Below are 24,521 nucleotides of genomic sequence, written 5' to 3'. Positions count from 1 at the left end.
AGAGGTTTTTAAGTTTATTTTTATTTATCTTGAGAGAGATAGAGACATCAAGGTAGGGAGGGGCAGAGAGAGAGAGAGAGAGAGGGAGAATAGCAAGCAGGCTCCGCACTATCAACACAGAGCCTAATGCAGGGCTCAGTCTCATAGTTCATGAGATCATGACCTGAGTGGAAATCGAAGGCCCCTAGAAATAGTGCCTTAGGGATGCCTGGCTGGTTCAGTTGGTAGAACATGTGACTCTTGAACTCAGGGTTGTGAGTTCAAGCCCCACATTGGGTGTGGAGCCCACTTTAAAAAAGACCAAAAAAAAAAAAAAAAAAAAAAAAACGCTTAGTGTCTTAGGTCTGGGAATATGACTGGAGAAAAATTGGTACATGACCCGCCATTGCTTCCAGCTTCAGAATTCAATTCAGGTGGTGACTGAGCCCCCCTCACGTGCATCACTGTGGCTTGGCTGTAAGGGCCCAGGGTCTATTTGACTCCAGTTTGAGCCCATTTGTATCTAAATTCTATCCACCACCTATGGTATATAAAGTACCAAACTGTCAACTAACTAGAACTTAAATAAAAACTTGGAATCAAAAAAAGTGGTGAATACATCTGCTCTGTAAAACATAGAAACAGAAGCAGTTTTCTGTTCTGGTGAGCAAACTGAGCCAAGGCACCACACTCAATTTTGTAAAATGACGAGAACCATGGAACTGATGGTCATGAAGCACTTGCTGGGCATGGAGCAAGGACAGTCAAATCTCTAGCGGGAAAAGCTGAGCAAGCTTACTGGAAATAGAAAAAAGCGAAAAATAGTGAAAGTCATCATTGTTCTGTGGGAGCCACACTACAGAGCATTAGTTACGCAATTCACTTAGCAGCTTTTTTTTTTTTTTTAAAGACTTTATTTTTAGGTAATTTCTACACCCAGTGTGGGGCTCGAACTCACCTGAGATCAAGAGTCACAGGCTCCACTGACTGGCCAGCCAGGCGCCCCAGTGTTCTACTTTGTGGCATTTATTTTGATGCTATCTTTCATGATTGATACATCTTTTTTTTTTTTTTAAGTTTATTTATTTTGAGACAGAGAGCGCGAGAGAGACAAGCACACAAGCCAGGGAGGAGCAAAGAGGGAGAGAATCCCAAGCAGCCTCTGCACTGTCAGCACAGATCCCAACGCAGGGCTGGAACTCACAAACCATGAGATCATGACCTGAGCTGAGACCAAGAGTCAGACCCTTAACCAACTGAGCCACCCAGGTGCCCTTTTTTTTTTTTTTTTTCCTTTGATTCATCTTTTTTTAGCTGCTGTTTATTCGCACTGCCTTTTATCTCCCAGTAATGAATTAACTGTAAGTGCCACCAGGGCAGGGACAGTGTTAGCTTAGCTTTGTTCTCCAGGGCACCCCCACCACCTAGCACAACACATGGCCCACACAGGTCGGTGGACAGGGATCCACTGGGGGAGTAAGTGCTCACAGCAGACAGTTGTGCACGAATGCTGGGTGGTTTTCTCTCTGCAGGGAGGTCCTCCAGGGCAGGCAGAGGCTTCTGCTTCAGGCCTTGGAGAATTTTCACGAAGTGCATATGCCTCTTAGAACCACCCAGCTCATTAGAACCCACATCTTAGCAGCCCTCCCTTCCCTCTGCTTCTGACTCTGGTTTTGACATATATCTCAATGGAATCACACAGTATGATATACTCTGAGTCTGGCCCATTTACTCAATGTTATGTTTGTAGGTGCTGAAGTTAGGCTTTGCTGACTGATACAAAGCACCCCAAATCTTAGTGGCTTAAGAAAGCAGCAGCCTTTCGCTCCCGATCCTGTGTCGGCTGGGCAGGTCCTGGGCTGCTTTCACTGGGCTCACTCCCCATGGCTGTTTCTGGCCGGAGGTCAGCTGGGCGGGAAGGTCCTCGGTGGTCTCACAGTCTGGCAGTCGGTGCTGGCAGAAGGGCGTGTCCTCCGCGTGGCCTCCCCTCCCATGAGCTCGCTGGGCACGTTCACAGCACAGTGTCGCCAACTTCCAAGAGGCTGAAGGCAAAGCCGCCAGGCCTCATGAGTCCTTGGAACTGTCTGGGCCTCACTTTGGCCACACCCTTCTGGTTAGAGTCACAGCCAGCCCCACCTGGAGGGGTTGGGATGCACACCCACCTCCTCCACGGAGGGCTTGCAAGGCACTGTTGCAAAGGGGAGCTTGCTGGAGTTGGGGGGTGCTGTGTGCTCAACAGTCCACCTCGGTGAGAGTCACCTCAGAAGATAGCAGTAGCCTCTGTATACTAAGCAAAATAACCTTCTATAACGAAAGGAAAAAAGACACAATAAACCAAGGAGTTCTGTCCAATTGAAGTTAAGAGTTTTAGCCACCTAAATTCACGTGTATTACCATCTAAACCCTACCCAACATGGGAACATCCAACTGCTCGTTGCAATCTGAATCTCCTACTCTGAGTTTTTAATTTCAGAAACTGAAGTTTTTCCTAACAACCAGAGAGCAGTGTTGCAAGGACTAAATGGGTACCTGTGTGTCTGAGCAGCGTGCTTGGCCCATATCGTCAGCGGTAGCCCTCTGTTTTCTCCTGCGTCGTCCAAGTTGATCATGCTCTGGGAACCGCACAGAAACAGACTTAGCGAGAATTCATCCGCTTAACACATGTTTGTCGAGTGCCTTTTGTATGCCTGGGCCTGTTCTAGATCCTTACTGATTTTTCTGTCCGTCCTAACAGAGAGAGAGGAATATAGAAATCTCGGATGATAATTCTAGATTTGCCTATGTGTCCTTTCAATTCCATCATTTTTGTGTCATCTGTTTTAGAGTTCTTATGTTTTAGGCATATATGTTCGTGATTATTATGTCATCCCACAGGGTTCACCCCTTTATCGTTGTGAAATATCTTCTTTGTCTCTCTGAATGTCCCTAGACTGTCTTGTCTGTCTGATATTAATATAGCCACACCAGTTCTCTCCTGCTCACTGCTTGCATGGTGTCTAGCTTTTTCCATTCTTCGGCCTCCAGCTGTGTCTTTGAATTTAAAGCACTTCTCATAAGTCATAGGAATGAAAAGTACAGCATAGGGATATTGTCCATAATACTGTAATGCGGTTATCATGGCGGGCATTTCATAATGTGCATAATTGTTGATTACTGTGCTGCACACCTAAAACGAATTTAATATTAATACGTCAATTAAAAATCTTTAGGGGTGCCTGGAGCATGTGGCTCTTGATCTCAGGGTCGTGAGTTCAAGCCCCACATTTAGGGGCGCCTGGGTGGCTCAGTCAGTTAAGCATCCAGCTCTTGGTTTTGGCTCAGGTCATGAGCTCATGGTTCGTGGGTTTGAGCTCCACCTTGGGCTCCACACTGACAGTATAGAGCCTGCTTGGATTCTCTCTCTCTCCCCTCTCTGCCCCTCCCCCCCTCTCAGAATGGATGAATAAACTTAAAAAAAATTGTTTTAATGTTTATTTAAGAGCATGAGGGAGGGAGGGGCAGAGAGAGAGGGAGGCACAGAATCTGAAGCAGGCTCCAGGCTCTAAGCTTGTCAGCAAAGAGCCTGACGTGGGGCTCAAACTCACAAACTGGGAGATCGGGAAGGACCTGAGCCAAAGTCAGATGCTTAACCAGCTGAACCACCCAGGTGCCCTTAAACTTTAAAAAACGTTTACTAAAATTTTTTTTCTTTAATAATAAAGTGCTTCCCTGTAGACAGGATATAGCTGGATTCTGCTTCTTTATCCAGTCTGACAATCTGCTTTGGATTGGATTGTTTATTTAGTGCATCCGTGAACACTTAAAACAGTTTTATTGAGGTATAATTTACGTACCATAAAATTCATCTTGGGGCGCCTGGGTGGCACAGTCAGTTGAGCTCAGTCAGTTGACTCTTGATTTTGTCAAGAGATCAGGTCATGATCTCACGTTTTCTGAGTTTGAGCTCCACATCAGGCTCTGCACTGACAGCACAGTGCCTGCTTAGGATTCTCTCTCTCCTTCTCTCTCTGCCCCTCCCCTGCTCATGCATGCACGTGCCCCCCCCCCCCCGTCTCTGTCTCTCTCTCTCAAAATAAATAAACTTTAAAAAATCCATCTCTTCTAAGTGTACAACTGAATGATTTTTAGTAAATTTACAGAGTTGCACTACTGTCCCCACAATTCAATTCTAGAACGTTTCCATCACCCCCAAAGGAATTCCTGTCCACCTTCCCCTTTCCCCCAAGCCCCAAGTGACTACTGATCTGCTTTCTGTCTGTATAGATTTGCCTTTTCTTTTCCTTTATTTTATTTTATTTTTTTTTGGGGGGGGGGGGAGTGCGAACTGGGGAGGGGCAGAAGGAGAGGAGAGGAGAATCTTAAGCAGGCTTCACGCCCAGCATAGAGCCCGACATGGGGCTCAATCCCATGACCCTGGTATCATGACCTGACCCAAAGTCAAGAGTTGGACACTCAACCAACTGAGCCCCCCAGACACCCCTAGATTTGCCTTTTCTGGACATTTCAATAGCAGGTCGTCTTTTGCATCTGGTCGCCTTCATGGAGAATGCTTTTGAGGTTTAACCCTGGTATAGAACACAGCAGCACCTCACTCCTTTCTGTGGCTAACTAGAATTCCATCAGATGGAGACACCACCTTTGTTGTTTGTCCATTCACTGGTTGATAGACATTTGCATTGTTTCCACTTTTTTAGCTCTGGTAAGTAACGTCGCAACGGACATTCATGTACCAGTCTTCGTGTGGGCTGATGTTTTCACTTCTCGTGGGTAACCACTCAGGAGTGGAATCCCTGGGTCATATGGCAAATTTATGTTCACCCTTTGAGGCAATGGACAGACCGGCTTTCCAAAGTGGCTGTACCCACTGTTACGTTCCCCCCCGCCCCCGCCCCCCAGCGGTGTTCAGGGTTCCAGTCTCTCCGCATCCTGCCCGATAGCATTGTCTGTTGTTTTAGTCATGGCCATCCTAGTGGCTGCGAACTGATATTACAGCGTGTTCTTAATGTGTGTTTTCCTAACAACGAATGACGTTGAGCATCTTTGCGTGTCCTTGCCAGCTGCATTAGTTGGCTAGGGCTACTGTAACAAAGTACCACTAACTAGGTGATATGTATTGTCTCATAGTTCTGGAGCCTGGGAGTCCCGAGCTAAGGTGTCAGCAGGGCTGTGCTCCCTCAGGGCTCTAGGGGGAGATTCTGTTCCGTGCCTTTGTCTCGGCTCCTGGTGCTTCTAGAAGTCCTGGGAGGTCCTCGGCTTGAAGCTGCACACCTCCAATCACTGCTCCCCTTGTCGTGCGGCCTTCGTATCTACTTTGTCTCTTAGTATCTACTGTGTCTCCGCATCATCATATAGGATTAAGGGCCCATCCTACTCCAGTATGACGTCATCTCGACTAACTACATCTGCAGCCACCCTATTTCAAATTAAGATCACCTTCCGAGTGTCTTGAGAAGCTGGAACTGGTGTACTGAATGAAGGAGCTACAGACTGGCCTTCTGAATGAGGGGACATGAGCCACACACAGGCAGCTCCCTCAGCATCCGAGCTCCCACTTTGGGGAGGTGAGACCACAGGGTTGTTTTGCTTGAAGGCACAGTTTTAATACACCCACACCAAGGAAGTAGAGTGACAAGATTTATTACTTAACAGGGGCGCCTGGGTGGCTCAGTCGGTTAAGCGGCCGACTTCGGCTCAGGTCACGATCTCCCGGTCCGTGAGTTCGAGCCCCGCGTCGGTCTCTGTGCTGACGGCTCAGAGCCTGGAGCCTGTTTCGGATTCTGTGTCTCCCTCTCTCTCTCTCTGACCCTCCCCCATTCATGCTCTGTCTCTCTCTGTCTCAAAAATAAATAAACTTAAATTAAAAAAACAAAAGATTTATTACTTACAGATCCCAGAAATTGAGGGGGTTGGACAGTGAGCTAGGGGAACAGCTCCCCTTCCCAGGTTGCGAGCAGACGGGATAGAGAGCAGGCTGGTCAGCACCTGCTACTTGCAAGGTGGTTGGAGCAGAGGTCACTAACTTTCCTCACACTTCACTCTAAGTGGTTGAGTGGTAATTTTAAAAGGTGCCTGGGAGGGGTGCCTGGGTGGTTCAGTAGGTTAAGTGTCTGACTTAGGCTCAGGTCATGATCTCACAGCTCACGGACCCGAGCCCCGTGTCAGGCTCTGTGCTGACAGCTCAATCTGCTTCAGATTCTGTCTCCCTCTCTCTCTGCCCCTTCCCCGCTCATGCACTTTCTCTCTCTCTCTCTCTCTCTCTCTCTCTCTCTCTTTCTCTCTCAAATATAAATAAACATTTTAAAAAAAATTTTAAAGTACCTATTAAAAGCAAAGCAGGAATTTATGGCAAGAATCCTAAACTCGAGTCCTTAACTAAATGTCCAGACTCTGGGTGTGAGTAAGGTTATTATACTATAAGGTGTGCAGGCAACAGCGCAGTAAACCAAACGTTTTTCTCATCACACTGAGGTAGTGGGGGTTAGGACTTCCACATATCTTTTGGGGATACACAATTCAACCCATAATAGTAGACGTTTGTATGTTATCATAAGTGAGGTATCTATTCAAATATTTTGCCCATTTTTAAAAACTGGGTTGTTTGTCTTATTGAGCTGTGAGAATTCTTTATATATTCTAGATACAAGTCCTTTTTCTGATACATGATTTACAAATATTTTCTCCCAACACGTGGCTTGTCTTTTCATTTTATTTTATTACGTTTTTTATTTTAATTCCAGTATTGTTAACATACAGTGTTCTGTTAAGACTGGTGTCCTGTCTTTTCTTTTTATCTTAATGAAGTTGAATTTATGTTTTTTTGGTTTTTTTTTTTATGGTCTGTGCTTTTATGGTTGCATCTAGGGCCTCTGCCCCACCCAGAGTTTATCAACCTTGGTACTATTGACATAGGGAGAGGTAGCTTTGTTGTGGAGACCGTCCTGTGTTATATGGGACATTTCACAGCATCCCTGGCCTCCACCCCTCGGATGCCAGTGTTAACGACCCCACTCCAGAGTTATGACAACCAAGAATGTTTCCAGACATTGCTAAATGTCCCCTGGGAGGGAACAAGATCACACCTAGGTGAAAACCATTGGCCTAAACCAACACTGCAAAGATTTTCTCCTGTGTTTCCCTCTAAGAGTTTTGTAACTTTAGCTCGTACATTTAGACCCAGGACCGTTCTTGGTTCATTGTTATGTTTGGTGTGAGGTAAAGATCTAAGTTTCTCTTTTTGCCCATGAGTACTCAGTTGGCCCAGTACCATTTGTTGAAAAGACTATGCTTTGACCCATTGAATTACTTTGTCAAAATTGTACCTCTGTAAAAAAGAATTGATTGGCATAAATGTAAGCATTTATTTCTGGACTCCCGTTTCTGTTGGCTTGATGTATATGTCTGTCTCTGTTGCTGGTACCACATGATTTTAGTTGCTGAGGCTTTATAGTAGGTTTTGAAATATGAGTTATCCAACTTTGTTCATTTTCAAAAAAAACTTTTAAATAAATTTGTTTTGTTTAGTGTTCATTCATATTTCATGTAATTATCTAATTGGGTTTAATCCTGCTATCTGCAGTTTTCTATTTATGTCACCCTTTTATTCCTCTGTTCTCACTTTCTTTACATGCATTGCCTTTTTTTTTTTAATTTTTTTTAATGTTTTTATTTATTTTTGAGACAGAGAGAGACAGAGCATGAGCGGGGAAGGGGCAGAGAGAGAGGGAGACACAGAATCTGAAGCAGGCTTCAGGCTCTGGGCCCTCAGCACAGAGCCCAACGCGGGGCTTGAACTCACAGACTATGAGATCATGACCTGAGATGAAGTCGGCCGCTTAACCAACTGAGCCACCCAGGCGCCCCTGCATTGCCTTTTGTACTAAACAAATATTTGGGGGGCACCTGGGTGGCTCGGTTGAGCGTCTGACTTCGGCTCAGGTCATGATCTCATGGTTCGTGGGTTCCAGCCCCGCGTCAGACTCTGTGCTGACGGCTCAGAGCCTGGAGCCTACTTCGGATTCCGGGTCTCCCCTCTCTCTGCCCCTCCCCTGGTCATGCTCTGTCTCTCTCACTCTCAAGAATAAATAAACATTTAAAAAAATGTTTTTAAACAGGTATTTCTTAGTATACCATTTTAATGACTCTCTTGCTTTTTGGCTGTATTTGCCTTTTTCCTTTTAAGTTGGTTCTAGGAATTGCGGTGTGCCTATGTTACTTACCACAGTTGACTTCTGGTCAATACCGATCTGTTTCTGGTAAAAGAGGAGAATTTCGCACTAGTATGGCCCCATTTCTGTTCCTCTTTTGTGCTCTGTGGCCATATATACTACATCTATATTTATTATTGGCCCTGTGTTGTAACTGTTCGCTTTAAATAGGCACACGTCTTTGAAAGAAATACGGGGAAGGAATGTATCTGTGTCTCCACCCGCATGTTTACCATTTCCAGAGCTCTTCATTTCTTCCTGTGTGAAGTGACCATCTCACGTTAGCTCCCTTTCGCCGGAAGCCCTGCCTTTAGCGTTTCTGGTAATTCAGGCCTGTGGACGACAAGTTCTCTGTTTTTTAATATCTGGAATTGTCTTTCTGCCACCTTCATCTTTGAAGGCCCATTTCCCCGGATATAGATCTCTTGGCCAACAGGCTTTTCTCCGTCACTTGGAATATGCCAGCGCTTTGTCTTCCGACTTCCAGTGTCGCTGAGGAAAAGCCAGCTGCTTTTTCATCTTGTCACTTTTCATCGTTTCCCGCCACCTGATGAGTTCTTTTTTCCCCTGTTCCTTGAGATTTTGTTTTTAGTTTTGGCTCCCAGCAATTTGATTGTGATGTGTCTAGGTGTGCTTTTCCTTGTACGTATCCTTGTTCGGGTCCACTGAGCTTCTTGGGTCCATAAATCATTGCCTTCCGCCAAATTTGGGGAGTGTTCAGCCATTGTTTATTCAAGTATTTTTTCTGCCCCTTTCTCTCCTCTCCTTCTAGAAATCCGATTACACATACAATGGAATATGTGATATTATCGGACAGATCCCTGAGGCTCTCTTCATTTTTCTTCAGTGTCTTTTCTCTCTATTCTTTGAGCCAGATAGTTCTGTTGGTCCGTCTTCCAGTTAAGGGATTTTTCTGCCATCTCCTATCTGATGCTGAGCCCATCCACTGCGTTTTTCATTTCAGTTACCGTATTTTCAGTTCTAGAATTCTATTTGGTCCATTCCCCAGTCAAGATTCTCTGGGTTTTTTCACTCATCTTCAGTATATTTGCCTTTTTACTCTTGGGCATGTTTTTCTTTAATTCTTTAAACATTTTCATGATAGCTGCTTTAGAGTCCTTGTCCTCAGAGTCCGACATCTGAGCCTACTCAAAGTTAGTTCTGTCGGCTACTTTATTCGTCCTGAGAACTGGCCACACTTTTCTCTCTCTTCACCACGTCTAGTAATGCCCTTGGCTGAAAACGAGACATTCTAGGTAATATGTGCTGGTGATTGCAGGTTATGCTTTGTTCTCCTGAGTATTGTTGTCTTGCTTGTTTTAGTAAACAGTTAACCTGCCTGGTCTCTGGCTGTGCAATCTCTCTGCCCGGTGGTCTGCAACCAGTGGCCTCTCCGTGTATTATGTCCCCACTCTGGAGGGCTCCCTGCGTAGTCTGTCGGCCAGGCAGAGATGATGTTTATGCGCCTGAAGTCAGGAGGATTTCCGCCTGCTGCCACTTGAACTATGTATAGGTTGAGGGACACATTTAAAAGCGCAGAGAATGTGTAAGTTCACCCAAGCTTTTAATTTTCACTGCCCCCCTGCCCCTGGGGCTTTCTGCCTGTATTTGTAGTTTAGCAGTGAGTCAGAGATGCACGGAGATTTTATTATCTCAGTCTTTCTGCAGCTTCCTTGCTTCGAGATATCCCCCCTTAGCTTCTTGGCTGCTCTGTTACTTGTTACCGAGTCCACACCTTCAGCTGGTAAAGCTGTGGGTTTTCACTGCCTGAAATAGATGGGAACTCCCCAGGCCAGTGGACCATAGATGCGCCTTTCTCGCCGGGCTGCAGGAGTGCCTCCCCGGGGAGCAAACACTTCTCGGGTTGCTGCCTGCCACTGGTCATCTTCCAGAGTTCTGAAATGAGGCCTTTTAATAAATCTGTCACATTTTGCACTTGGTTTCTGTAGAGGGGAGTTGCCTGGCCTACTAGCTCCTATTACCAGATGCCGTCAGGCACTGTTGTGGGCCCTGGGGATACAGCAGTAAGCAAAATAGATACTCTGTCGGGAGAAAGCAGACCTTCAACAGATGAGCAGCCAGAACTATAATATGTCGCATGACAGTGCCTTGAAGAACAGTCAAGTGGAAGGGCACCAGGGAGCAAGCCCCGTGACCGTAGGGACAGCAGAGGTCAAGGTCCTGAGATAGAAGCGTACTTGGGTGTTCTAGGAACCAGGAGAAACGGAGAGGGAATAAGCTTTGGAGCAGAGAAGATAGCAGTGGTCCGATCACCACAGGCTTTGAGAAGGACATAAGCTTAATTTATTCTGAGAGGAAGGAAGCTGTTAGAAGATATTTTGTGAGAAGTCCCATTATCACTCCTCTTGCATTAAGTGCAAAGAGTGCCCATTTACTGCTTCAAAGTGAGAAATAAAACTGCCGAGTGAATTCAGTAAGTCATTGATGGGGCTCGACTTTCGTGCACCTGGACTCAGCTTGGAGGCACTGAGTTCTGGGCCGAGGAGGCATTCTGGCTTAAAAAATCATCACCCGTCTTGGAACCGGGGACCCTTGTTGGGTCCTGACTCCGCCACGTACGAGAGTCGGCTTCTCTAAGTGGGCCAGTTGCTGGCTGTCCTAAACAAGAGCTGCGCTCAAGCCAGGGTCTAACCCGTGTGACACATAGTCGGTAAGACGGTCTCCGTCGTATGTGAGCGCTGACAAACCGTGAGGGTAGCAAACCGCCTGCTTGTCCAGGCACCCAGACTCTTCGAACTGCGAGGTGACCTGTGATTGCTCCTTTTCACTCATACTCTGTCATCATCTTCCAGAAACTGTAGCTCATCGTTCTGAAAGTCACTTTCATCTTCCTGTTCATTTCCTCTTCTCCACATCCTTGCTTAAACCTCATCCCTGTGCCCTGCTGATTGCTCAGCCCCGTCTCTTTGCTTCCCAGCCTGCATGTGGCCGCCAGACCATCTTCCTACAGCAGGGCTTGGGGCATGCAGGGACACGAGCACTTGATTTCAAATCGGGGAACGTTTTAATCTTTCCAGAAAGTACAGAAAATAATATAACAGACAGCTGTGGCTCTATCCCTTCATCCGGCCCCACCCCCACCCCGCCCTCCCTTTCTCCCAAGAATCAACCACTGGCCTGAAGTTGGCGTATACAATTCCACGGAGGATTCTGTGCTTTTATAATATTGTTCTGTTTCCGTAAACAAATACGCCGTTGTTTCACGGGTTTTAATTTCACGTAAATGGCTTGGTACTCTATGAATCATTTACCAACTTGCTTTTTCCACGTAATGTTATGTGTTAAGAGATTTATCCGTCCCAATACGTGCTGCCCTGGCTCATCGATGTAACTGCTGCGTGGCATTCCATTGGATGCTTTTATCCATTCTTTTCTGAGAGACAGCACGTTGTTCCTGTGTTTCCCACAGTGCAGCAAGGAGCTTCTTCACACATGCCAATGCTTCTCTGAAGCACGCACCTGGGCCTCGGCTTGCTGCGTCACAGGGTGTAAGAGTCTCACCTTCACCAGACCCCACCACACTGCTCTCCAGAATGGCTGAACCCATTTACACGTTTACATGCTCCCTTTTAAAAAATACTTCTGGGGGCGCCTGGTCGGCTTGGTCAGTGGAGCATGTGACTCTTGATCTCTGGGTTGTAAGTTTGAGCCCCATGTTGAGTATAAAGATGATCTTAAAAAAATAAAATCTTGGGGCACCTGGGTGGCCCAGTTGGTTAAGTGTCTGACTCTTAATATTGGCTCAGGTCATGATCTCATGGTTTGTGGGTTCAAGCCCTGCTGTCAGCGTGGAACCTGCTTGGGATTGTCTGTCTCCCCCCTCTCTCTGTGCCTCTCCCACACATGCACACTGTGCTGTCTCTCTCTCTCTCTCTCTCTCTCTCTCTCTCTATCTCTCTCCCTCTCTCTCTCAATAAATAAACTTAAAAAAATTAATAAAATCTTAAAAAAAAAAAACCATTTCTATGTTCCCCATTACCTAATAAAATGCTAACAGTGGCATTCAAAGCCCTCCTCAATGAGACCCCAGTCTGCCTTTATCTTTTCTTTCACTACTAGGTTTATTTCTTCACCTATAAAAATAAGGATAAATCGTCATTATGGAACTGTTGTGAGATTAATGAGTTAATCTGTGGCACATAATGGACACACACGAAACTGATAGTGTCCTTTTCTTCTTTTCTGTCCAGACAGAATTCTCGTGTTCCTCCTGGAGCTATGCAGAGTAAATCTAATCCAGAAAAGCCGGGGGGCGGAAGGTGGGGGGGGGGGGGTGTTAAAGCCAAGGCTAGGACACCATCTTGCTCCCTGATAGATAGGTCTTGGCAGGTCACTTTATTGTTGCAGCTCACTGGGGTCTTGGGTCAGATTCTTGTCTCGTGTCATTGTGCTACCCATATTCCTCATTGCAAGTCCAAGGTGACAGGGAACTGGCAGGGCCAGGCACAGAAGCCTCTCCGTACTCCCCCAGACACCCTAGGAAATGACAGATGCTTACTGACTATGGGACAGCGACTGGCTAAATCTGAATAAGAAGCAAGTGGTTCAAGAATCAGACTGCCTGGGTTTGAGTCCTGCCCCACCACTTACCAGCTGTGTGGCCTTGGGCAAGTTGGTTAACCTCTCTAGGCTTGGGGCACCTGGGCGTCTCAGTCGGGTTATGATCTCTCTCTCAGCTTATCTCACAGCTCATTGTCCTTATCTATAAAGTAGGAATATAAATGCCCACTTCATCAGGTGGTTGCAAGGATCCAATGACATAATCCCAGCAAGACGCTAGCACAGACTCGATGCGTGTTAGCTGGTTTTAACATTAACATCGTAATCCAGACGCAGGCTGGATTGGAGCGGTCCGGAATCTTCCAGGGCAGGGGCTCCTCACATGTAGCCCGGCCAGAGCTAGGACTGAGGCCACTGAACGGGTGGCCCCAGGTGGAGCTGGGGGTGGAGAGCAAGGAGGAGAGAAGTTGGGCACCCTCTGTGGGTAGACAGGGGAAGGAGCCTGTTGCCAGTGCAGACTTCCAGTAACAGCGGGCCTGGGAGGTTTTTCCTGAAAAACGGAATGAGTTCAGATTCCTACCTTGCCCTCTGTTCCCACCCCACCCTGGGCACTTGAGAAACACTGACGGAGTCTTACTTTTCAGATCTCCTTCGTCTAGATTCTACGAGGACTTTGAGGTTCATCTAAATGTTCAGAACATGTGTGGTTTCTTGAATAATAGTTTTTCCTTACGACATTCTTGCTGACACATGAGAAAATATCTTCATTATGTCAGGGGCGTGGTTTTCACTTCTGGGGTGGGGGTTTCTTGTTGCCGAGCCCTACCCCTGCTCACTCCCATTCGGGGGCACACCCAGGCTTGGTCCCAGGGTCTGTTGCTCCCCTGAGCCCCCCACCTCCTGAGCATACTCACGGAACCCCTGTTCAGAAGGAACTACGATTCGGGTTGCCCGAGTCCACTTGTCTGTATAAGGCATGGTCTCTGGACCCTGCTGTGCTGTCGGCTCCTGTCTTTGACTTCCATGCCTGCGAAGCCTCCAAGTCTCTTCCGATGCTGTGTGCTACGTATTGTAATAAGCTCCCTTTTCACAGAGCAGCTATGCCCCCTTCTCCGTATATCTTGCTATTTTCACTTAGACTTCAGAGGAAGTTTAAGCAAGCAACTTGAGCAGCTAAAGCCATGGATTAAAAGAATCAGGGAGGGGCACCTGGTGGCTCAGTGGGTTGAGCATCCGATTCTTGGTTTCGGCTCAGGTCATGATCTCGCTGTTTGGGAGATCAAGCTCCACATTGGGCTCTGTGCTAATAATGCAGAGCCTGCTTGGGATTCTTTCTGTCTGTTCCCCCCCTCCCTCTCTCAAAATAAATAAACTTTAAACTTCAAAATATATATATATATATATATATATATATATATATATATATATATATATATATATATATGTATATGTATATATATGAATCAGGAAAGTAAAAGGTATTGGGTTTTCTCTGGTTTCTATCATGTGGTTACTTGTGAACTGAGCTGGTGGTTAGACCAGCTGTCAGCACCCCGGGATGCCTTCATTCTGCGAATGAGGAAGTTGCTTCTCGAACAACTTCTCAACATCACGATGAGTCCTCCAGGATCCAAGGCCCACCTGCATCCACAGTCCCGGGCACACACTCAGAGCTGCAGAAATGGGAAGGATCCATGGCGCTGGGGAAAATATGTTCATTATACTGCCCGCCAGCTCACCTCGATCCACCCTTTCTCTCCCACGTGGAGTGATTTTCCCTTATTTTCACAAAGAATGAGATTTGCAATTCGGTGTTCTGAGAAGGTGTCTCAAATTTAAACTGCTGGTAGAAGTCTTGTAATTATTTCAAGTGGAAAACACACTTGATACTTTCACTTGTCATACGTGAAACCACTTGAATACATTCTGCTCTCCGCATTATATCTGGAAGAATCTGAGTTTTCAAATGCGTTTAGTGGTCCACCTTAGTTTTGTTTTCAGGCCAGTTGCTCAGAATCTGGTTTGTCTGGAGTATTATGTATCTAAAGCCTCCAGTTAAGAATCTGGTAGTGTCATAAGATCACCAAGCTGCTACGGGGAAGCTTCGTATTAGAACATCTAAATTCATCTCAGCTCAAGTGCCTTTTTTATGAGGCATTCTTCATTTCTGGAAGTAATCAGTTATCCCTGATCTGCACCTTGAGTAATCTGATGCATTCCGCTCAGGTACATAAAGACCAGTAATTTTAGTAAAATTCCTCCCAACAATGGTATTTAAAACCCATCCCAATGAGGCATCTATTCTTGAAGCATTTCCTTATCCATCAGCTCCTTGCTTCACAAAGCAGATTTCAAAATCTGTTTAATTTGGAATTCACAAGCAGCTGGGAAAAGTTAGCAGTGTGGCTGGTGCTGTTTTCACAGGGTGCCTTCTGGCCCCGGGGCGCCGCCACGCTCAGCCCCTCGCACCGGATGGCGGAGAATAAAATTCTTCCCATCTACACTGGGGGAAGCTAATGGAAAGGAGTCGCTTCCCTCCCCGGTAGACCACATACGCTCTAATTATCACGGAACGTCTCCCGGGTTTGTCCGTTGCAGAAAGTGCTTAGACATCCTCAGTGGTTTCAATCTGCTTGGCACCCACTGAGAAAGTAGAGCAAGGGCCCCGCTATCAGCAAAGCATCGTTTCTGGTAGGCTCTCTGCTTACATTTCCCACCGCATCTAGCGCTTTCTTTCCTCTGCCTCCCCAAATCTCCCTCTGCACATAGTTTCCCAAGTGCTGCCACAAACGGATTGAATAGCACTGAATTAAGCTCTTGCTTCTCTTTGTTAACTTGCATTTTCCAACCCAACTGGTGCAGCTCATTTTACGTGTGCTCTTTACATTTCAGAAGTCCTAACGTGCCTCTGCTTCCTTTTCACTGATGGTAGTGTTTCTTAGGAAAACCACGGCTGTTACTTGTCTCTATCTGTACAGTACATGGCTTTTCAAAACCGGAGAACTTAAGAAATGTCCTCAGTCTGTAAGTCATGATTTTCAAGGAGGCGGCCAGATGATCTCATCTGACGAATGGAGAAACTGAGACACGCCGACAAGAATCATGTCTTTACGAATTCACAGCCTCAGTATGCTTTCTTAACCAAGAACTATCAATTTAGTCATGACTCCCATGTCCGTTTTCCTGCCTTTGTGCATTTTACCCTAACCTGATATTCTTGGTGCTTCCCTACCATGTGCACCAGAGGAAGCAAATTCTCCAGGCCGACTCTGGAGCCCAGGTTCTCTCTCTGGCCCCGCACTCGCGTATCACACTGTGGTTCGAGTTAACTTCCATTGAACGGTTTTATATATTAGAGACCAAATGCAGAAATTGCCCTGTGTTTTTAGAGATTGGGGAGGGCCTATCAGTTGTCAATGAATTTAACTATAAAGTAGTTGTGATGAAAAAAAAATAATAACCCAGCTTCAACTTGTTTTAACTAAAAAAAGAAAATTGAATACATATTTCAATGACTCTCTTTTTTTTTTTTAAGTTTTTAAAATTTATTTTTGACAGAGACAGTGTGCGAGCATGAGCTGAGGAGGGGCAGAGAGAGAGGGAGACACAGAATCTGAAGCAGGCTCCAGACTCCAGGCTCCATGCTGTCAGCACAGAGCCTGACGCAGGGCTCGAACTCATGAACTGTGAGATCATGACCTGGGCCGAAGTCGGACGCTCCACCGACTGAGCCACCCAGGCGCCCTTCAGTGACTCTCTTACTAGCAAGTTTAACTTGTGCTGAGAGTGTGTGTGCTTGTGTGTGTGTGTGTGCGCGCGCGCACAGGTTGATTTGCAAGGGAGTGTCTTACATAGGTACTTGTCCAGGGGAAAGAAACACCCTTGCTTGCACGGGCTGAGGTTAGCCATCGACCACTGATTTTTCATCGAAATGGAATGTGGACGTTTGTGTTGTTTCCTAACGTTTCATATTCCGCCCTGGCAGGGGAGCGGTGTATCACCCGTACCTCCGTGAAACTGTGATTCATATGACCTCTTCCAGCCAGTGCCTGCAAGGCTTCGGTCCCTGGAAACGGAATGAAATACTACTCCACTGCCCGGAGCTCCCTGCCACTCGACCCTGACCACAGGGCCATTTTCCTGAAATAATCCTGTAATGTACACACTGTTCGATCGCTAAGATGTTGGCATTTTAGTAAACCAAACTCTAAGCCACGGCGGCACTGTAACTCTCACCTCGCTGTCCCAGAGCTGACCTCGGGCAGGGCCTCACAGATAACATTTCCTTTAAGGACGCCGAGTGAAATTTCAGGATAGTGGGTGTACTAGCGCTGGGCCGAGGTGCCGACTCAGGCAAGGCAGCGGGAGGAGAAGGCAGTTGCCCCGTGGAGAGGAGTCGGGACTGGGGGTGAGGTTGCTCTCGAAGGTGGTGGTTCTAGGGAGGACAGGAGTGCACTTTCTGTTTGGGATTAGACGGGACAGGAAGGAGAAGGATGGGACCGAGGGCTCCGGAATGCCGCTGCGCCCTGCCCTTCGCTCTCTGCCCCGTTGAGCTCCCTTTCAGCCGGGCGTGGGGACCCTCGGGCCTCAGAAGACCCGGGCAATCCAGCCTCAGCTTCCTCAGAAACAGGCTTCTCTGCAGGGCCCCAGGGGGCGGAGTCCCAAAGATCTGGGCAGAAAGGGGCTTCCCCCAGCTTAAAGTTGAGACTCCTGGCCTCCAGGCCAGCCTGTCACTGCGGACTGGTCACTTCTCTCAGGCTCAGGGTCCACACTAGACAAAATAGGTGTAGTAAAAGTAATCCAGACGGAGTCACTGTGAGAGCTTCAGATGTAAAGTGCCATGGAAATAAATGCAAGGTGGGTTCTTCAATGTTGCTTAGGTACGAGGGCGTCACAGAGATGCTGTCGTATGTAAGCTGGCGGGGGAGTGTCTGCTCAGCTGCCCAGGCCACGAGTAAGACAATGCTGATTGTTAGAGAAGGCTCTGTGCCTTTGGGGACCACCTAGAATAAGTCAAACCCCCTTTTCTTAAGACAGCCTGCCCTAGGTGACGTTATCTAGTGATGGCAGATGGCCCTGTCCATCTGTGTGCTAAAGAGAACTGAGAGAGATGGCCTGTCCCCCCAGCAACAGCCCTGCCTGGAGGCTGCCCTCACGGGAAGGTGAGCCCTCAGATCCCTTGACACCTGACTCAGATAAATCAAATTCACAAGAGACCAAGGCACCCAGAATGACCAGATATTGGTTTGAAAATAAGGACCGGGCCACACATGTTTGCAGAATGGAGCTCTTCCTTCTTGTTGGCAAGTTCAGAGGAGCCAAATTACAGGTTGTTGAGTGGGCAAGGAATCAGGGGAAGGATTGATTAGAGATGATCTCAGGGACTGTTGTCACCAGGCCTGGGGCATCCCTACGCCCCAAGGCTGGACCAGCACTCGACTGCCAGCTTCCTCAGGGTCCCAACCTCCCTTTTCTCACTTCCATGGCCACCCAGCCCCCTTCATAGACACATTCCTTCCTTAGTCCCTGCCAGGTGAAGGTCTGGTCTGTTTTGGGTTGATCTCATTGCTGGTCCCCCCACTACCCAGTTCCATCCAGTGGTAACATCTGACAAAACCATAGTATATCACCACAGCCAGGATTTTACCACTGAGACACTCAAGAGCCAGAGGATCTCCATGACCACCAAAGTCCCTTTTACAGCCACCCCTACTTCCCTCCCACCCCCTGTCCTCCATGCCCCCTGGCAACCAGTAATCTGTTCTCCAGTTCCACAGTTTTGTCATTTCAAGAATGTCACATAGACGGAATCATATAGTTTATAACCACGAGGACTGGTTTGTTTCACACGACGCAGCTCACTGGAGAGTCATCCAGGTTTGTGTGTGTCAGTAATTCCTGGTGTGGGTGTGCTGCGGTTTGTCTCATCGTCCTCCTATGGGGACATCTGTCATTCTCTGTTTTGAGTTATTACAAGAAAGCTGTTACACGCATTCATGTAGAGTATTGTATGACCATGAGTTTCCCTTTCTCTGGGATAAATGCCCGAGAGTATAGTTGCTTGGTCGCATGTCGTTGTGTGTTTAGCTTTTAAAGAGACTGCCAAATCTTCCCAGAGTGGCTGGACAAGTTTGTGTTCCCACCAGCAGTTTTTGAGGGATCCAGTTTCTCTGCATCCTCTCCAGCATTTCTTTTTTTTTTTTTTTTTTTAATACATTTATTTATTTCGAGAGAGAAAGAGAGCAGGGGAGGGGCGGAGAGAGGGAGAGAGAATCCCAAGCAGGCTTCACGCTGTTAGTGCAGAGCCAGAAGCGGAGATCCAACCCATAAACCATGAGATCATGACCTGAGCCGAAATTAAGAGTCAGAAGCTTAACCGACTGAGCCGCCCAGGCGCCCCCTCACCGGCATTTCTCATGTTAGCCATTCTGACAGATGAAGAGTGCCATCTCATTGCGGTTTTAATTTACGTTTTCCTGATGCCTAACGATGTTGAATATTTGTAGGTGCTTATCTGCCACCCATAGATCCTCTTTGGTCTCTTCATGTCTTTTGCCCATTTTCTAATTGGATTGTTTGGGTTTTTTCTGTTGAGTGTTGGGAGTTTCTGGTATGTTCTATAATCAGATACTAGTCCTTTATCAGATATGTGGTTTCCAAATCTCTTCTCCCAGTCTGTAGCTTTTTATTCTCTTCGCAGGGTCTTGCAGCAAAAGATTTTTAATTTTCAATTAAACCCGGTTGATCAAATGTTTCCTTTTATGGAATGTGCTTTTGTTGTCAGGTACCAGAACTCTTTGCCTCATGGATCTTTAAGCTTCCTTCTATTTTTTTTCTAACAGTTGGATAGTATTACATTTAAGTCCATGATCCATTTTAAAATAATTTTTAGATAAGTCACGAGAGTTCGATTGAGGTCCATTTTTTTCCTATGCATGTCTAGTTGTTCCAGCGCTATTTATTGGAAAGGCAGTCCTTCCTCCACTGAACTGCTTTTACACCTTTGTCAAAAACCAGTTGGGCAGGGGTGCCCGGGTGGCTCAGTCAGTTAAGCGCCTGACTCTTGATTTTTGGCTCAGGCTGTGATCTCATGGTTCGTGAGTTTGAGCCCTGCCTCCGGCTCTGCGGAGCCTGCTGGAGATTCTCTGTCTCCCTCTCTCCCTGCCCCTCTCCTGTTCGCGCTCTCTCTCTCAAAAATAAATAAATAAATATTTTTTAAAAATCGGTTGAACATGTTTGTGTACATCTGTTTTGAGGTTCTGTATTCTGCTCTGTTGATCTCTATGTCTGTCCCTCTACCGCATAGTCTTGAAACCTGTACCTATAGAAGTCTTGACACTGGGTATACTGATTCTTCCCACCTTATTCTTATTTTTCAAAATTTTCTTAGCTGTTCTAGTCCCTTTGCCCTTTCCATATAAATTTTAGAATAATTTTGCATATATCTGCAGAAAAATCCTTCTGGGATTTTGATAGAAATTACAGTAAATTTATGTACCAATTTGGACAGAACTAACAACTATGTTGAGTCTTTCAGTTCGTGAACAAGGTAGGTCTTTCCATTTATTTAGATCTTCAGTTTCTTTCATTAGCACTTTATAATTCTCAGCCTACAAGTCCTATACATGTTTTGCTGGATTTACACCTAAGAATTTTTATTTTTTGTGAATTATAAATGATACTGTATCTTTAATTTCAGTGTTTTAAGTTCATCACTAGTATATAGAAATTGATTTTCATATATTTATCTTGTATTCTGTGACCTTGCTGAACTCACTTATTAGTTCTAGGATTTTTGAGGGGTTGATTCCTTGGGATTTTCTACATAGACAATCATGGCATCTCCAAATAGAGATAGTTCTTTTTTTTTTTTTTTTTTAATGTTCATTTATTTATTTTGAGAGAGAGTGAGTGAGCAGGGGAGGGGCAAATAGAGGCAGTTCTGTTTCTTCCTCTCTGATCTATATGCTTTTTATTTCCTTTTTTTTTTTTTCTTGCCTTATTGCTCTGGCTAGAACTTCTAGCACTAGGAATGAATAAGAATGAATAGAAGCAGAAATCTTTGCCTTGTCCCCAGTCTTAAGGGGGAAAGCCTCCAGTCTTTGATCATTAAGTGTAATGTCAGCTCTATGTTATTTATCGAGTACTCCTCTTTTCCTATTTTTGTGAGAATTTTTGTCATGTTGAGTTTTTTCATGCCTTTTTTCCATCCATTACTATGACCATATGATTTTTTTCTTCACAAACCCCTCACTATTATGGATTACAATGTTTAAATTTTAAATTTTTTTTTTTTTCAACGTTTTTTTATTTATTTGTGGGACAGAGAGAGACAGAGCATGAACGGGGGAGGGACAGAGAGAGAGGGAGACACAGAATCGGAAACAGGCTCCAGGCTCTGAGCCATCAGCCCAGAGCCTGACGCGGGGCTCGAACTCACGGACCGTGAGATCGTGACCTGGCTGAAGTCGGACGCTTAACCGACTGCGCCACCCAGGCGCCCCTACAATGTTTAAATTTTAAATACTGAACCGGACTCGCACTGCTGGAACAAACTGCACTTGGTCATGGCGTATAATTCTTTTAACATAATTGATCTGTTGCTCCATTCTGTTTGTTAAGATTTTGCTGAGGATTTTTTTTACCTTTCTCTTAGCTTGGTTGTTAAGGATTTTTGCATTTTTATTCATGAAGGACTTTCATTTGTACTTTTCTTTTTATGGTACTGTCTTTCTCTGGCTTTGGTAACACAAAACCTTCATGAAATGAAATAAGAAGTATTCCTTCCTGTTTTGTTTTCTTGAAAACATATAGAATTGGTGGTATTTTTTTAAAAGTTTGATAGATTTCTCCAGTGAGACCACGTAGGCCTAGAGATTTCTTTCAGGGGAATTTTTAAACTATGAAGGAATTTCCTTAGTAGTAATAGGACTTTTCAAGTTATCTTAAAATTATATCAAAATTTCATATTGAGAGGCTTGTGATAGTTTGTGTTTTTATCTGCGTTGTCAACCCCATGTGTGCAGAATTACTCATAGTGATCCCTCATCCTTTTGATATCTCCCGGATCTGTAGTAATATCTTCTGTTTCATTCCTGACATTGGTCAGGATAATTTTATTAATCTTTTCCAAGAACCAGCTTTTTTCTTTGACTCATTTTCTCCCTTGTTATTCTCTCTTCCTTTTCACTGATATCTGTTCTTTATATTATTTTCTTCCTTGTGCTTGCTTTGGGTTTATTTTATTCTTTTTCTATGTTCTTGAGACTTCCTAATTTTTCATTTGTCTCAAGAACGTAATTGCTCATTGAAGCACTTTTGTGACAACTGCTTTAAAATCTATGTCAGATCATTCTAGTCGCATCTCCGTTACCTTGATGTTGGCATCGATTGGTCGTCTCCTTTTGTTCAGTTTGAGAGAGCTTCCTGGTTCCCGGTATGATGAGTGATTTTTTATTTAAGCCCAGATATTTTGAGGATTATAAGACTTTTGATCTAATTGAAACCTTCTGTTTTAGCTGGCTGCTTCTGATACTGCTCTGGCGGTGGGGGGGGGGGGGGGTGCGGGGGGGGTGGCGGTGAGTCTCCTCCTCATTGCCGCCAGGTGTGAATAGAAGACCAGGATTTACACTCAGCCTCTGTTGACACCCAGGGGTGGTAGGGGATGGGAGGAGACTCCTTGTTACTGCAAGACAGGGGTGGGAGTTCCGGATCCCTACTCAGCCTCGACTAGTATCTCTCTAACTGGAACAGGAAGGAGTGCCTCATTAGTGCTGCCCACAGAGCCTCCCCTGGCACCACAGAAACATGTGGGCCGTGGTAAAAGCATGAATCTCCACCGGGCCTCCTCCGACAGCATCAGAGCAGGGAGAGGGGGTATCTCGTCACTGTCGGCTGGAAGGCTGGGCTCTCCACGTGGTCTCCACTCTCTCCTGGGGATGGGGGAACCTCATTACTGCCCAGGAGGGATGAAATTCCCCCTCCCTACTCGTCTCACCCCAGCTGAGGATGTGGGGGTGCCCGATGACAGCCCAGTGAGGGTAGAAGCCTGGACTCCCGAAGGCCCTGGCAGGTGTGGTTGGGACGGGGCCACAATATTTTCTGCGGTGTTTGGTTATTTTCTAAAACTTCTGTCATTGCTAGGCCCTCCCTTTCCCGGTCCTTCAGCTAGAGGAGCAGGCTCTGGGGAGACTTTTTTTGTCTTCGCCACTCAAACGTTGCTGGGCTGCTGGCTTCTTCAGCTCCCGAGTGTGGAATCTGTAAGGAACCAAGGAACCCCAGGGAACTCAGCACCTTTCACTCCTTGTGTCTTTGGGGACCCAGCCAGTCTGCCTCCTTCTCTCTGTCTTTCAGGGTCTCTTGTGTTTATTTTATATTTAACGTCCAGTGTTTTGAGGCCGTACTTGGTGGGAGGAATAGGGAAAAGTATATCCACTCCATCTTCCCAAAAGCAAAACCGCTCTTCTCTTTTTGATGAGTCTTCTTACTTATTGACTGTAAACTGCTTGAGAACAACAAGCCTATAACGTACAGTTGCTGAAGGCCTGTGCATGTGAAGGTGCTTCATAGTTCTTGGTGGACTGGCCTGGCTATTCGTATGGTCCCTTGACCTCCCAGAGAAATTCTGAGAGCTGTGACTGAGGGAGACTATTAAGTGTCTCATTGAACCTCTTCACACCTGTGGCCGTGGAGGTGTCCACAGGTGCCCAGCTTCCGAAAGAGGCGGGCTGGTATTTTCCCTTTTGGCTTCATGGTTCAGGTTATGAGCAGAGGACAGACTGCCCCTGAAGCCGTTTGAAATGCAAACCCACCAGTTGCTGTGGTTGGGCAGACGCCTTCTCATTCCGTTGGTAGGTGCCCACTTGGGGACCCAGCTGTCTGGGAATGTGCAGCAGGGGGATCCAGAGCACTGACCCCCGTGTGTCCTTTGAAACAGGAGGACCATGACACTATGGAAGCTGATCTGGACAAAGACGAGCTGATCCAGCCCCAGCTTGGAGAGCTCTCAGGCGAGAAGCTTCTGACCACGGAGTACTTGGGAGTAAGTACCACATGAGGGGGTGGGGGAGAAGTAGAAAGGAGAGATGGGCCATTGATGCGTTTAGCCTTTGCAATGACACATGACTGCGTGGTTTGGTCGATACTACGATACTATGTTTATGAGAGTGTTGGCCAGTCTGCTTCCAGCGGCCCTGAAGAGCACTGTGGCCCTAGCTACCTGTCACAGATAGAGCTGTCGGTGAACGGAAAAGAGATCAGGATATAACACGAGGGCACATGTCAGGAGCCTTCCTAACATCCAAAGGTGTGCCCGCCTCAGTAGTAATCACCCACCTGTCCAGCTTCTTAATTTTCGTGTGCCTTATCTAGTAGAAGGGAAGACCGGCGGGTGTGCAAGTCATCGGCACACCGGTGATGGCTGAAACCATCAGAGCGGGCGAAGAGATGCCTAACGAAGCAGAGGGTGGAGAGAGAGAGAGAGAGAAAGTGAGGGGCTGAGGACAGAGGGGCAGACCAGCAGGTCAGGAGTGGGAGCAAGAAGCGGGGCCTCTGAGAAGGACAGAAAGTGACCAGAGAGGCTCGAGGACAACCAGGATAATGTAGCGCCACGGGAATCGGAACGGAGGAGTGTTTCAGGATGGATTGAGTGGCCAATCCGGGCATCCGAGAGGCCTGTGGAGTCACACGTCTGAGATGGGGCCATCATCTGAGCTCAGAGAGCTCCCCGCTGACTCCGATGCCCATCCAGCTCTAGGAGCCCCTGGTTACCACCCGCCAGCTAAACAGGGGAGGGCGTGAGGAGGGAGCTGCCGATTG

The 24,521-nt window shown here is 46.5% G+C and overlaps 1 protein-coding gene across 6 annotated transcripts in view; it reads left to right on the top strand.

Annotated features, from left to right (window-relative positions):
- Positions 1–24,521, top strand: part of ARMC9 (armadillo repeat containing 9) — a 152,813-nt gene that overhangs the window by 95,046 nt on the left and 33,246 nt on the right. For all 6 annotated transcript variants that reach the window (XM_078450789.2, XM_078450788.2, XM_078450786.2 and 3 more), the window contains one exon: positions 23,641–23,745. In XM_078450789.2, coding sequence (XP_078306915.1) covers positions 23,641–23,745 — 105 coding nt within the window. The remainder of the gene's footprint in view (positions 1–23,640; positions 23,746–24,521) is intronic.

The sequence above is a fragment of the Panthera onca genome, chromosome C1, assembly GCF_046562875.1.
Source record: "Panthera onca isolate mPanOnc1 chromosome C1, mPanOnc1 haplotype 2, whole genome shotgun sequence".
NCBI classification, from domain to species: Eukaryota; Metazoa; Chordata; class Mammalia; order Carnivora; family Felidae; genus Panthera; species Panthera onca.
This window is presented reverse-complemented; position numbering and strand designations above follow the sequence as displayed.